The 15753-nt window shown below is 45.3% G+C and overlaps 1 protein-coding gene across 1 annotated transcript; it reads right to left on the bottom strand.

Moving 5' to 3' along the window:
• Positions 1 to 947: 947 nt before the first annotated feature.
• Positions 948 to 13314, bottom strand: LOC115327359. The gene is made up of 6 exons (XM_040207294.1): positions 13278 to 13314; positions 13012 to 13058; positions 12553 to 12568; positions 8462 to 8597; positions 3141 to 3528; positions 948 to 1313 (listed from the first exon to the last, which is right to left on the bottom strand). Exons 1-6 carry the CDS (start codon positions 13312 to 13314, stop codon positions 948 to 950), a joined length of 990 nt encoding a protein of 329 aa, XP_040063228.1.
• Between the last annotated feature and the right edge of the window lie 2439 nt (positions 13315 to 15753).

Here is a 15753-nt window from a genome sequence, read left to right on the forward strand (position 1 = left end):
TACCCCACTACACGAAAAAAAGAACGCCGTTCCCTTTTCCGTTCAAGTAAAAACGTAACGAGTTTCGATTCCTGTTCCCCCGATGCAAAATGGAACGGCGGCGTTCCTTCGTTCCTCCTAAAAGGAACGCGTTCCAGGAACGCCGTTCCTTGGAACGCCGTTCCGTACAACACTGGTTGAAACCATACCTCGAAACAATTAAAAATAAAACACAAAAACTAATTTTGGCCTAATTATATAAAACTTAATTGCCCAGTGGCAGAAAACATTAATTTATAAAACTTTCATTTTTCGATGCGTACTTTTTGTGGGAGCGAGTTTGCCAGCTTCTTATAACATCCTGTATACGGTCACCTTTATTTTCTTCATTACAAATATATCATAGTTCCACCCACATTTATGGTCTGAGTTTGACTCTAGGAGTGCGAGTTTAAAATCTTAGGAAACTAGTGATTTACCCTTATGGCCATAATAATCAGGTCGAAGCATTTATGGAACTTTACAGCGAGATCATAAAATAGGCTTCGCTCTACGTTTCTTGACTGCCTGTGACTATAATCAATTCGAGTTTTGGTAGAGTTTCAAATGTGTAGCACCAGCTTATTAGCACCTTTTCAATCCATGTTATTTTCCTCAAATATTATTTTGGATAAAAAGCAAAACCTAATTGAACTTTGCCCTTCTACATTATTCTAGTTTCTCTTGCGCTTCGTGCTTCGCTATGCTCACCTGATATTCTGACGAAACTATAGTCACCTAAAAGACCACCTAAGGCTTAAGTCAACTGAAGGAAAGGATTGGGTTTTTAGGTTGTCAGGGGTTAAAGCAAAGTATTCTTTGACATCACAATTTTAATATAAAATTGACCTGTTTCGAGTTTTCCATGCGGCTAAACAAAAGAAACGCTCTTTACAAAAGGTCAACAAAATACTTTTTTTAGATTTCTTTTAACGTTTACTCGCAAACAAAGTAAAGTTTAGAACTGTTTTTATTAGTATGTCTGTTATTATTTCAAAAACGTGTTTCCATCCACTCGGTCGTGGTTCATGAGGTTTCTTGCTAAAAGTATATTTTGCCAGGCTCGTGGTGCGCTGCGCTAATTTTTTCTGAGTGGTGGAGAGGTGGTAGCTCTGAGCTACGTTTGCTTGGAACAGCCCCAAAGCCTGAAACGTGACGCCTTTCCCTATTCTTGTTAAGTGTTCATGTTCGAACCCTTGCACGTCTAAGTACCTCCATGTTAGGTTCTTGTCGGGCGTTTCAAACAATGCTGCAACGTAACCCTTCACGAAGATGTCTGCCACCCACGGCACCACCTGTAGAGATACAACATAATGAAAACAAAGATTGATTGCGTGATCCAAGTTTCGGTTAAATCGTCAGCGAGGCACGGCGAAATTTCTGATGGTCACTGATTTCCCTCAAAATTTATTAAAAACGTAAATATACACGTCTAAACTAGTGATACAATTACGAGTCCTAATAAAGTTTCTTGTCAAGCTATTGCATTTTAAGTTTGGTCCGAGAAGTTAAATCCGGGGCACGGTGTAATACTGCTTGTACATAATACAAAAGAGAGTCTGCATAGAGATTTGAACGCGAGTTAACGCGAGGTCCGTGCTTCAATTGCCGCATGGCAACGAGTTCGAGGAGGAAGTTTGGCACTCGGAATTTGAACCACGGATATTGCGGTGACTCGTATTTGCAGATTGTTTTTTCTCTGAGCAGTGTGACCCTGACTTTACGCATCTGAAGCAAGTCTTTGAGAATTTACGCATATATTCGGCTGTTCTACAGGTACTTTTTTGTCAGAAGTTCGGATCAAAATACCCCAAGTATGCGAGGCAAAAAAAAAATGCCTCGAGAAAACATATTTTTTCTGAAATCACAAAAGCTACACAAAAGAAAATAAATAAGAAAGTAACGTTTTCCGTAAAATCTAACTTTGAGAAAACTGAAATGCAGTAATGACACCACCAGCTCCGTACCCCTGTTAGTAGCTTCACTGCTAAACGTGGCGGTGGTCTCTCTGTACTGGACAATCAGTAATGCTGCCGGGAAACATTAGTGACGCGCAGAAGACCTACAGATCATCCTAGTTACGAGACTTCTTACTGCGCTTGCGCATTCAGTCGACCTTTTTGTCTGAAGCTAGTTCTACACTTGCTCTGTTTTGTTTTATGTTGAGAGCTACGTGATGATTGGTTTTAAATAGCCAGAAAAGTACAACTCTCTCCATAAATATTTACTTAAATGAATTTTCTGATAAATTTTTTTACTTTCAGAAAACAATTAAATTATATTGTCATCGCTCTTAGAAATATCATGTTACCAATATCCGAATTTCTTTTGCTCCGCCGCACAAGTAATACAATTTTAAACAGTACCCAACTGCTCAGGTTGCACCCGCAAAACGTAACGTCACGCTAAGAGTGCCACGACAGCTCTTGACTGCTGTCTTAGTAAAATAACTTCATTCTAAGAAAGACAAGATTTACGGTATTGAAGAAGCTCAATTTTCGGACGATGATCGTTGTACACACCATCAACCATATTGATCCAAAACCGAGAGTAAGTCAACGTCCGTGACTCTGACGTTATCATGGCTGATGTGAGGTCACGACACGACAAGCCGTGCATACTTGCGAAATTTTACGTGAAGTTCCGTATTCATGTTCATGAATAATTTAACGAATATTTGGGGAGGGGGGCGGGGGATCGTTTGATGAAATAACTATCACATCTGACCATAATCTGGCCCTCTCTACGGGACCATAGCAGACAATGAGTAACTTCCGGATTTCACCGTGCAAACCCTTAAGACATTTGTATGTAAATTAAACATTTGGTTTTTGAGTACCTGCTTCTTTTATAATAACGTTTTTTTTTTTCTAGAATTGAAAGGTTTTGCCGGTCATTTACCATAAAATGCGAGAACATTTGCGGAAGGTGGCTTCAACGTGGCGTCTCGATGTGCCAATATTTATCAAAATGTTTTTATTGTGCCCTTATAAATTTGTGCTCACTTTATTGCTGTCATTCCACAGAAAGGTGGCTCCAACAACGGTGTCCCTATATACATAGTGTGATATTTCAGTAACTTTTAAACGAAACATCGATAAAAAATAGCAAATCGTACGCACCACCTGTGCTTCGTTGACATACCACTTGGCTTCGAGAGTGGCTCCTGGGGGTATTTTTATATCTTGTTTAATCAGCTGTCGCGTAGTGCGTGTTTCGATTTTGGTAGATCCAGAGCTTGTCGTCAGTGTTGTCGAAAATTCTGTCGAGAACTGATAAATTAGTGGCACGTTTATACTGAACCTGGCCTTAGCGGTGAAATCCGCTCCCCTGGTGACAGACCACATGTACTCGTCTTCGTGTTCTACTTGTTCCGATATGTACGCCTTACCCCCCTCACCAGACTGGTTGTTGTGAAAAATCTGTACGTATACAGCAGACAGCTTTAGAGACTCTACTTTGGCGGCCTGGTAGACCACCGGGCCGACTTTGATCTTCACTGGTGGGTACCTGCGTCAAAAAACTGTACCGCTAAGCTGCGCTCACGCCACGTACAAAAGACCGTCAGGAGGCGCTAAGGCCTCTTTTTTCCATGGCGGTACAGTGACACGGGCCCTACACGAACTGTTTGCAGACATATTCGCATATGTACAAAGCAGAGAATCTCCGAGTACGCTTGAGGTGCGGTCGCAGATAATTCTTTCACTGTGTTTGCAGGGAACACCACGCCCTCTGTGTAATGTACGAGCAGTTTGATTGTAGCTTTAATCTGCAACGCGATAACACTTCAGGGCATAGCTACTGCTACCCGTAGCTGTAAATAAGATTAATCTTCGTAGGGCCTGCCAACGCTATTAAAATTATAATCAGCGATAGTTTTTATTCTTCACTATAATATCGTTCGTCAGATAATGCTTCAAGTCCCAGATGGAAACAACAATTAGTAGTAATTACATCAATAAATATAGCGGTACTTTTTATAGTGTTCCGGAACAAATTTGCACTGTTTGTGCTCGCTCACTCTTAAAAAAAAATATGAAAAAAATATATCGAAGGCAAACATAGTCCACAAATCCAACGCACCTCTACCACTCATAAAAGAAAGAGCAACAACAAACAAAGACAACACGAGAGGTGGTAAAGTTATTAAGACCAAGTTAAGAAAGCAAAAGCCATGAGGTTTCCGGAGGCTCTTTTCTGAGCACTTATCACGGAACACAGATCGCTGTTCGAACATGCATACCTTAGTGAGATCACGTAACTTCTTACCATTACTCGTTACTTACTAAAATAGTGACTTAGTACGTTACTCGATACTGTGGTTGAAAAGAAACGCGTTTCCTCAGACTTGAAAGTAACGCGTTGTTTTCTCGTTATTCTTAATGCTTCCAATACTGCTCGCCTTATAACGCGTTCGTGCGGGGATCACTTTGGCTATACCGACATGCCTTGTTCAGATCTACCTTATGGTATATGTAACGTTTTCTAGTTGCGATAATCGCGGGTGCGAGCTGGGACGAGAACGACGTAGGGAACTCGTGTTGTACGCCCATTCCCTTTCAGAAGTAACTAGATACCGTTACGCGTTACTTCATCACAACGTAACGAAAATACGTTAATTGTTTCTTTTCTTAAAACTATGTCGCTACTTCGTTACCAAAAAAGAAAATGTATTTAGATTCTGGGCGCCACGTGACATAACGTCACGTCCGGGAGGCCTGCATGGGCGCTGATTGGATACGAGTGCCGCGTCAGCGTTCACGCGGGACTAGGATAGGGAAACGAGCCCCACGCGAACGCGGACGCGGCACTCGCATCCAATCAGCGCTCGTGCAGGCCTCCGGGACGTGGCGTCATGTCACGTGACGCGCAGGCTTGAAAGCTGTCCAGGAGGTGCTAATCGAGCGGCGCCAAAAGTGAATCGGCCCTCGTCGTCGTTGTGTTTCACCGGGTACACCGATCAGGCACGGAAGAAAGCGCAGGATCACGCCGCATTACACTGCGCGCGATTGGTCGAGCCGATAACAGGAAGGGAACAGAGCCGCGCCGTGACGATGCACTTTTGACGCTGCTCGATCCATCGCCTTCTAGCGCTTGCTGCAGTCCCGCTCATCCAAGCTCATCGCGCATCTTCAACTGAGAAAAACAAAAATACGATTTGCGTTTCAAGTTTGCATATGTGCGAGCGAAAAGTGGGGGACAGGAGGAGACGAGAGCACGCAGGGACATCGGAACGCCAAGAGCTCTGATTGGAACGGTTAGGGGGTAGACGCCAAGCTAGCCGCCTTTGTCTCCGCTGCACTCGTAGAGCGCGTTAGAAAGCGGAACGTCGGCGTCCGGCGTTCCGATTCGAACGCGTCCGACAATTACAGTGGAGACAAAGGCATCTGGGCTAGAGTTCACTTTAAAAGAAATCTCGTCGTAAAGACACTCTTACAGGTTCTTCGGCTCGTCCATTTCTTGCACTATAAAACGTTACTTTAAGCAGCCCATAAAAGAGTTTTTCGTAAAAAACCTATGAGGGGTCCTTTAAAGCTTCGTTTTTTGACGCGAAAGAGTTCTTAATCCCCAACTTGTTTTTCTACTGCGCCGGGGGTCGACAGTGCTTGACTCAAAACCGTTCTAAAATTTCTTGGGCCGTTGAAAACCACTTTTTAAGAGCGGATTCCTTTTTTTTTTTTTTTTTGTGTGTGTACCCACAAACAGTTTGAACTCAGTGTTCTGACGTCCTCGCGTGCTTTTGCTTCCTCCTCTTCCTCGGTTTCGGCCCGCATAGTCGCTGACAGCTTAAAACCGGACTTATCATGTTTGCGCCTCTTGCTTTCTGATTGGTCCTTCGGCATTCTTATCGATATAATGCAGCGATCTCATTGGCTGACGCGGGATAATGAGATGCGCGGGACTCGATATGCCTCGCGTTTTCTAAAGGTTAACTCCAGTCAGTATTTTTGAATATGGGATCGGGACTGGTTTTCAGCTAAAGCAGTGTCCCTGAATTACGGGGTATATTTTTTTGTTCTCGATATTGCGTGTTGTTTTAAAAATATCACGGCTCAAACTTTGGTTTCGGGAGTCTTCGGCACAACCTAAACTACCTGCTAAAGGGATGGCAACACTGATCATCAGCCGTACGGCTGCGGTGCCTGGAGCGCGTCTCCGACTGGTGTGCTTAGCGCCCTATCCCGCCCATACATCAAAAGTGGTCCCAAAGTGGCAACAAATGATGTCACAGAAGCAGGAGTGTCACGCTGTTGCCTGTCGCGATCCTGGCGGTTGGCCCTAGACATGCTGGCGGAAAGCACGAGCGAACGCGAGTGTCGCTGTCGTCACGGCGTCCCAACTGCCGGCTGCTTTAACTTCCGTGGACTGTCACAGTGGAGAGCGACCTACAGCAGAACAGGCGTCCGTCATATACACCACAACTGTTGAGACGCCGCCAGGATCGCGATCGGCAACAGCATGACACTTTTATGACGTCATCAGGCGGAAATCGAGGGACCACTTTTTTGGAAGCAGTAAACTAATATAGTGCCTGGAACGCGTCGGAGACGCGTTCCAGGCACCATAGTACGTACGCGACGTGACGTCAAAAGGATGCTGCGGTACGCGGTACAACCAAGCGACCGCAGGTCCTCCAAGACGTGACGTCACGAGGGTGCAGCGCCGGTGTTTTTCGACTAAAAGCTAACTCGCTTGCCGCCCGCTAAAGAGCAGCTGGGTGAATCATTAAAATCGGTTTTAGTGGAGTGCATTGCCTCATTTTGACGTAATATTCCGTTAGTGATTATATGTCGTGCCATTAAAGCGATACCAATCTTTTAGTTTGCTTTCGCTCTCGACCAGAGTTATCGTTTAGTCTGTCAATTAGCATTGTACTTTCTAGGAGTTTGCTTCTATGCAGATGCTGCAAGGACCGTCCGAGTGAGCCGACAACGTCCCTAAGTAGTCCACGCAATTTACTGTAAAAAAAAAAAAACAATTCGTTCTTGTAAGGTTTTTCGGCGCCCCAAGAATTCTTTCAGCTCGTCAAGGAAGTTTCGCCTCAAACACTATCGCACCCTGGCGTATTAGACGGGCAGCTGGGCGACGAAGAACTCTTTCGCATCAAAAAGGAGCTTAAAGTGGCAGTGCAACAATTTTAGCGTTGAAAGAATCGGCAGTTTGTATTTGTATTTTTTTATACTGTTTATAAACAGTATAAAAAAATACAAATTTTTTTAAACAACAACAAAAAAAAATACAAACTTGCGCTTGGATATATCCAAGCGCAAGTTACCAAAAAGGCGTCACTTTGCCCCGAAAAACCGCTATTACAGTGCATGGTCGCAAAGAAGACAACAAAATATCTACCGTTCTGCCGCCGCGTGTGGTGGTTAACGGGACTGGTGTGTGACGTACTCTGGCGGATACGCGGAAGTGAACAGAACCTGTCCCCCTCCGCTGCTACACTCGCCGTCACCGCGAACCGTTTTTTGCGTCGATCGCTCGCCGTGACCTTGAACGATGCTAATCCTTTAAAAATCGAAAATTGCGGAGGAAGCGGCTGGGGTTTCTGAAAAAAAGAACCCAAGAGGAAACCAGGTGATCCCCCAGAGTACGTCACTCAAAAGGCGACCGACTAGGGACGGACGGAAGGGGAACTAGCGCTCGCAAGAAAATACGACTTTCTGTTCTTCAAAAATAATTGAATTGGACAAAGCCTGAAAATCGTTGCACCGCCCCTTTAAGAACCCCTTATAGGTTTCTTACGAATAAGTCTTTTGTAGGGTTCTTAAAATAACTTTTAGGGCGCCAAATATAAGCCAGCCGAAGAACGCATAAGAGGTATTTTACGACTAGATTTTTGTAGTGTAGAGCCATATTTTAAGGAGTGCTTCTAGTTAAAAGTAAACATGAAAAACAGACGCTACGTATAGCTACTCAATGGTCTCGTGTTTTGTAAGAGATTTAGCATTTTGTACATAAACATGACATACATTTACCGGTTTATTGAAGGAAAGGCGAAGAAAGGACGCGAATCTTAAGAATTCTGAGCAGTTGTCGTTTCTCTCGGGGTTTAACCGTCGTGTTACTTGCGTTGCTTTCCTAGCATCAGCGATGTCACCAGCGGTGAGCGTTTTTCACTATAATCCACGTACCTTAGTGAAGTGACAACATGCCTCCTGTCGAATGCGAATGACTAATGCCGTTTTTTTGTTTTTTTTTTAGTGTTGGGGGGAGGGTTTAATCTGATCATTGCTTTTCGGCAGTACGTGCACGTATAAGTACATAACACGGCACAAACTGATACACGTAGGAGAATATTTGAAACGCATATTAAGTAGTTATAAATAGGGATCTGTAGTTTGGCGTTGAAACTTGTTACACCGGTACTTCTAATTTAAAGTGACCTTAGTTCGTTTTATAATTTATTGTTTTCGAAATAAAGAGTAGCATAACATACGTGGCGAGGAGTTCAGGGCGACCTCGGGTTTTGTTATCTCCAGTGACATCAAAAGTGACCAGCCTTTCATTGTAAGAGCAATTTCGCACGAGGACTTGGTAAATCACATCTTCGAGATCAAATAGGGTGCCGCTGCCTAGAAGAAAACAAGCTTATTAATATATTTCACAATGAGACTCGTACCGCCTAGGGTTTGTAGAAATGCTAAATACGTGGAAAGCATTATATTCGAGGAGGAAAATGCTATGGTAGGCCGATCTGGGTTCGAACTTGAAAGGAGCCGCCATTACTCCTAAAGCCACAGTCGCACTGCTTATACAACAAAAGAGTGTGCGGGCACTGTTTGAGGCGTGTTTGTTCCTTATACTGTTGTCCTCTCACATTGATAATATAAAAACACTGTCTGCAAACTTGTTCAAAACATTCACACGTGTGAAGCAAACATGCTTACAGCGTGCTCGAAGTGTGTTCGCAGACAATTCTGTCAACATGCTTGCAGCGAGTACAGTGTCTTTTCGTTTTTGTATGATGCATCAACAGTGTAACTGCCACGACAAAAAAGAAAACAAAGAAAATTTAAGATTGTTGCGTCAGTAAGCAGTAACTACAAAGGAATCTCGGACAAAATATTGTCTAAATCTCTCGTTTCTTGACCTGACGCGATTGGAAACCTCCCTTCCACAAGTGCCCGTCCGCCACTAGGTTTTTTCCATTCACTTTTTGAGTACCACGCCCTAGACGTTAACACCAAGGGTTGGTCCAGGGTCGTATTAAGAAATATAGAGGCACTAAACTGATGAGCACCTGCCCCTCCCCCTCATCGTAAAGAAAATGAGAAAAATGCATCGAAAGTTAGTGTGGCCCAGCAATATCGCAACAAAGTGTCGGTGTTCGACACTGTTTTTATGTCCGTGGACCTTTTAATTTCCCACTCTTTCATTAAAAAAGTCGTGCGTGGGGAAGAAAGTCGGGTGGCTCGGAATCAAAAATAGTTTGCACATTAAGCAGTAAATGAGCCCCGGACTTCGAGCAGATTACCGGTGTTTCTCGCACGCTTCGTAATTTACACCCCCCCCCCACCCCCCCCCCCCCCCACACACACACACACACACCCTACATAAACCGTTTCCCACTTTCGCACATTCTTATGTAAACAGAAATGTTTCCGCCCGACTGTAAACAATGATCGGCCTTTTCACAATATGCACTCGTCCGGAAACCTGCAGGAGTAACACCAGCCGCATACCTGGCGTTCCAAGTTTCGCCATAGGAGGTTTTATATATTTATTAAGAATGTTAGAGGAAATATGCCCCGTTCCCTCGCTCTCGGGGGTGAGGCCCTTAACTGCAATCTGCTTAGCCCCCCATCTCCCTCAATCTAGCGCTGTATTTCTCCCAGTGACACCGCGTTTAGAAACCAAAATCCGTCCACTCAATAGGTAGTCGATTGAGCCAATGCCACATAAAAGACAAGGCTTGCTCATGCAGTCATCATTAGTGGATCCCCAAACCACCCCAAGTGGCAAACGCGCCGAAGCTTTACGAGAGTGGCAGCATAGCGGCATACGTGTCCGTCTTGGCGACGCCTTGTGCCAGCGTCGCGCTCGTTGGGAGACGCAGTGAGAGGGGCTGACAGCGATGCTGCCACAAGCTAGGAGACGCTACGTGGAGCCACTAGGGATGACGTGTAGGGGAGTGGGGTAACGTGTGCCTTGTCTTCTAAGTGGTATAGACCTGCAGCCCTCAAATTTTGAACAACCCTCTGGCGAGCAACATCACATATTTTTAGGTCGCGTTTCCGCTGTGCGTAGCGTTGCGTCGTTTCAAACGCTCTTTTAGTGCGCGGAAATCAACGTTATTAAAGTTGGGAAACTCAACCTCGAAACCAGGGCCGCTGGCGGCTACCGAAACCGAGCTAAGTACGATAACAGCGCTACCCTTTAGCGACGAGTTGAAACATGAAATTAGATTTATTGGCTACTGCTAGAGTCACTGAAAGTTCCCAGAGTACGGAAACTCCCAGTGTCAAGGTGCCAAAATGGCAACGCAATCTCGTTTCTTTACTGTGGTCACGGTGAGCTGGTCACGGTGAGCTTTTAGAAAGCATGCTTTTGCGGAAAACAAACGAAACAAGCTTTTTGTAGGAACTTTTATTGGAGGTTGGTACAAAATTACGGGAGTGTGATGTTTAGATACACATTTAGTTTAGAGGTTTTTCGGCAAAATTAATATTGTGTTTCGTCAGCCATGTCACACCGATGACTTCAGGTAGCGCGTCCCGACCTTGGTCCGTCCTAACTTTGGTAAATAAACGCGGCGCGTCCACTTGGGAGCCGGGGGTTGGCTGCCCTAACTTCCACTGTACACGCTTCGGCGCCTAATTGGACGATTTAAGCTAAAATATCAGTCCGAACAGACGCTACCGATTACGGTGCTCCCGAACCAATGCGGAGGGCAAGTTCGTCTGCTTCTTGCGCAGGGGGTAGCGGTGACGTCAGAACGCCGAGCCCTGGTTGGCTGATCGTGACCCCCTATCTGAGCGTCGTCTGCTCCTTTGCAACGTCGTCCGCGTCTGTCTTAGCTTTCCTGCGACTTTCGGAAGGCCAGATTCACGAAACGATCTTACGCCAAAAATGTGCGTAAGACAAAACTTAAGAACAAATTCGTATTCACGAAACGAAATTTTCGTAAGTTTTGCGCAGGTTACGACGAAATCCTACGACAGCTCCGAAGCTCGCATGGCCGACAGCGTCGCGGTCGCGACGACCCACGGACGTTTATTTTTCTACGTGCGCTTCTCACGCGTTCCGACTTCAAGCAGCAAGAAAAAAGTAGAAAGTACCTGAAACACACCACGACGAACAAGAACGCTGGATCCACAAACATCCGGGAAAAGCTCCAACGGCCATGATCCCACCGAACGCCACCAAGCGAGCTTCGGTTGTTAGGCCTAGCAGGCACTCCGCGATTCGGCGACCGTCTGCCCACGACCGGCTGGCGTGCTGAATGGAATATGCCCGCGCGACCCTTGGGAACCCTTCCCGTATTATACTTTGATCGCTGACCTCAATTTTAGATTAAGAGGTCAATTTCTTGTTCTTGTTATCTCCTTGTTTCCCGAGGCAACGGTGACTCTCGCCGGTGAAAAATCGGCGAATCTCCGACAGACGCAGGAAAGGTAAAGCAGCCATCGCAGCAGACGTAAAGCAGACGACGTTAACTGCGCCAACCCGCCGACGCCGTTAAAGAATGAGGGGTCTCGCCGCACACGAAAGGAGGGAAAAAGTATTTGGGAGAGAACTTGCGGACACAAACACGCTCACTCTCGGTTCTTAGCAAACAAACCTCGGCACCTCAGGACACCTCGCCACCTTTGACTTCCCTCCTTGATGCGCGTCTGCTAGTTGTTAGACAAAAACAACGTACCGCTCGAGTTATTTCGTCTGCCCTCTCTGAAAGGCGAAGTCGAGCTCGCTCGTTAAGTGGCAGGAAAGGTAAGACAGACGCAGACGATGTTGCGAGCAGACGACGTTGCAAAGGAGCAGACGACGCTGAGATAGGGGGTCGCGATCAGCCAATCAGGGCTCGGCGTTCTTACGTCACCGCTACTTCCTTTCTCATGCGCAGAAGACGAAAATGAGCCCACTTGCAAGGCGCATAGAAGCGGCACTGCAGTCTCTCGAGTGGCCGTTGCGGGAGGAATGACGGCGTTGCGATCGCCAAGAGATCGGTTCTCGAGCACGAATCGGTGGCGTACTTTTTCAGGGCAGGATTTATGACAGTTTCCAAACCGAGCTGTTCTAGTAACGTTGGCGGGAACCATGAGTAGACGCGGAGGAACGCTGACAGACGCCGGCTTACAAAGGCGGAAAGTGCATGATGGGATGCTAGGACACGGCTTCACGCCAGCATTAAATGGTCGCGTCTCGCGGACGCTAGCGAAGGCGCCTCTTTTGTGTTCGCGTCTCGTGAACGCTACAGCAACCCCTGGCCGAGAGAAACAGGTCTATTGACTGAACTAAACAGAAACAAAGGCGTAACCGTAGCAAATGATAAAATATTTTGAAAGTACCTGAATGGAGCGTACTTACTTTGGTGAACGGAACACTGTAGAGAAAAAAAGAACGTTCAAATTAATATTCGAACACATGACGGGGACATCGCGTGCATCTTTAGTTTGACAGAGAAGATTGTTTTTTGCTTATCACTATACCAGCTCGACAGGCAAGTTGAGTGATATAGTCACATCCATGTGAAACGCACGGGTGGAAACATAAATCTCAACTTACATTATTTTCAGAAATAAATACTACTTATTTCTTCTTTAAATATTTCTGCGAACACACAAGGTCATCACTATAATATATTCTGGTGAACGAAAAGGCGTTTTCTGCGATTTCGGATAGAGTGTCAGTTAAGTGGCAACGAGGATTTTATGCACCAAGATGCCTGAGGTGGGGTCACTCCAAAGCGAATCTTATCTAGTGAGTAGACTAAGCTTACAAATTTTAGTACTTCGCATGCAAAATTTTTCTTGGTGTTACACTCACCAAGAGGAGAAGGAGTAGCAAAAACTGAAACCTTTGAGTAATGTTACCTGCTCAATGAACTGAGCAATTAACAGGTGGCTCCTACCTTCTGCGTAAATGCTTTCCCGTCACTACCTTTTATACAAAAACAGCTTTAAAAAGAATGCGAGTGCGCTTATAAAAAACAAAACAAAAATCAGATGTCAAGAAAATTGTATTTGCAGGGAAAGGTTCGAGCTTTCGTTCGAAAGGATAACGTTCAACAGGAAGCTTTCACCGGATGCTACATTTGAGTGCCTGTGCACACCTTATACACCAGCTCATATTTACAAACAAACAGGAGCTCCCCTAGCGGTACACCACTGGTGCCGCGCACCGCGATGGGACGTTGGCAGGAAGCGCTACGACCCGCATCAACAAACCCTTGGAATCTGATGTCGTCGGCGTCGGTGTCAGTCCCCGTGCTCCTTTTAGCGTTGGAAGTGCTTATTCTACGTCTTCCTACCTTACCACTCTAGTAGTCTGACCGAAATTAACGAGGCTCGTTACACTGCAGAACTTCGTCTAAATAATGTGATGTGCGTCGATTCATTCAGCGTGAACGCCGCAGAATGTACCTTAGAGCGTTATTTACATGATAAGATTCTGCTAGCAACTTTCAATCATGACGTCGCTCAGGTTGCAAAAGCGTGTACGGTAGGTAGCTGCGATGCTCGACGTCGAATATGAAAATCGTAAGCAAAATTGAGCGATAGGAATTCGGTAAAAACAAGTTGGCGATGGAGAGTGGTAACAATGATCGGCATCTCCTTCAATATACAGTTTACGCCGAGCCTACTTACAGAAAACGACCTTCAAACCTAAACGTATTTTGAGGCATGCATATCTTATCGCAACGTTTGTCTAGTGACCGCTGTCGTTTCAACAAGCAGAGGACAGTTTGAACGAGTTTAAAAGAAAATATTAGACTTTGAACGATCAGGCGGCCGTTTGATCGTGAAGGCGCACTGAACGTGGTCCGCGGGTGGATCGCACAACTTCAAGGTTTTTTCGAGATCATGTTGGGACAAAACAAATAAATCTTACGACCTCAAGTATCCCAGGATTCAACCCAAAGGGCTTCGCGCACAAGCGATCATGTTCCGACGGTGTCTGGTTTTCTTTTTTATAGCAGCTATCCACGTTCCCAGGCGAACCGGTCAGACAGAAAACACGTGGAAAGTTATCTCCAAACATTTCCCGGCAGTTTTGGTACAACCCCAGTCGCGGCGTTTTGACGAAAAGGCAGGTTGTAGTCTGCAACGGTTCGAACTGACGGTCCAACTTGACAGTCCAGCGTTACGGCAAATACCGTGTAAACCAATACTGGCCACTCCCGAGGATCGCGGGCGAAAAGTGATCGCAGCGCCCCTGGCGAGCTCGGGGTCTCCGCTAGCAGACGAATTCTCCACAACGCATTGGTTTTGCCGATCTCCGTGCGAGCTGACCAATGAAAAAGATTGTCGCGGTTATTCGCTGCTTTGAATGTTAAAAATAGGTGCCACTTCATGAGTGAAGGACATTTTCTTCGTGTGGGACAGATGTTACAGCTTGCAGGGTACAATTTTAGGGCTCTCCTGAAGAAAACGCTCTGTCAGAACTTACGTAAGCCAGGCAAAACACGAATGTACGTTCACCCTGTTTCTTCAAAAAGGGCAATGCACCAAACTTTCAGAACATAGCTACGTTTCAACTTTACTGTTCTTATTAATCAGCAAGGCATGTAGTTGGGCTAGTTGGTGGTACATACTGTTTGGAGGGAACAGCGCATTAATCAAATCGTTTCGTTGTTGAAATTCCGATTTTTCATGAATGTATGGCTTAAAACCGTTCAGTCTCATAGGTTTGCTGGCTAATCCCGTTAAGATTGTCTCTGGATGAAAAAGCAAAAGGCAATTTTGAACCAAGTACATTACTCCGATGTCCGTCTGATCTGGAAGAAGTTGATTGTGCACATGCAAATCTGACGTTATTACTGACACTAATAAAAGCACAGTTACAAGAAAGCAGCCTTCTCGCACGTGCAAAAAAAAAAAAAAAAGAGGAGTGCATCGCAGCGCAAATAAAGGTGATTTCGGTCACGTTATATATGGTGCACAAATTGCGATTGTCAACGGCGGGACGACTAAGGTCTTCTGCATCTTCTACGATAAAACACACAAAAAGATCAAACGCACGCACAGAAAAAAGAGGCCTTTATCTGTAGGCCACCTCGGGACATGGCAGTGACCTTGATAAAATTGTCGACGTCAGCACTCATAAAATGAGCACACTGCAGGGCACCGCAGTGACCTTGAAAAAAAAGTGCCGAACTATCCTAAACTTTGTTGTTTTTTATGTTTATTTCTACTGTCGTCTTCGATAACCTCCTGTTTTCACCTTCGATTGAGTTTCTAATCGTAAATCTTTATATGTGTTCTTTTTATACTTAATAAATATATTAAAAGTGTAAGCTCCTTATACATTTCTGTTTGGATTTTACTTGAGTACGCCGGCACATCTGCTATGGATCATCGTTCGCTGATCAACCGATCGCCTTCGGGCATACACCAGCTCATACTTGGAGATGGCAGGCATGCCATGTGCTGGCCTACCACTGCAAAAAACAAGTTTTTGCGATGTGGTGAAAATCCTTCTTCCGCTTCCCGAAGACCGAACAAACGGGAGTAATTAAGTTACTTCAAATTAAACTGGAAGAGCTACCCAAGTCTGGCTTCAAAATCG

This window comes from Ixodes scapularis, unplaced genomic scaffold (assembly GCF_016920785.2).
Source record: "Ixodes scapularis isolate PalLabHiFi unplaced genomic scaffold, ASM1692078v2 PGA_scaffold13__105_contigs__length_92229423, whole genome shotgun sequence".
NCBI lineage: Eukaryota > Metazoa > Arthropoda > Arachnida > Ixodida > Ixodidae > Ixodes > Ixodes scapularis.

Coding starts and splice junctions, on each gene's coding strand:
- LOC115327359 (XM_040207294.1), bottom strand. CDS start 13,314: ATGAGCTGGTGTATAAGGTGTGCACAGGCACTCAAAT. Junction 13,059..13,277: donor GTGTGCACAGGCACTCAAAT/GTAGCATCCGGT, acceptor TTCATTGAGCAG/GTAACATTACTCAAAGGTTT. Junction 1,314..3,140: donor ATGTCAACGAAGCACAGGTG/GTGCGTACGATT, acceptor GTATCTCTACAG/GTGGTGCCGTGGGTGGCAGA.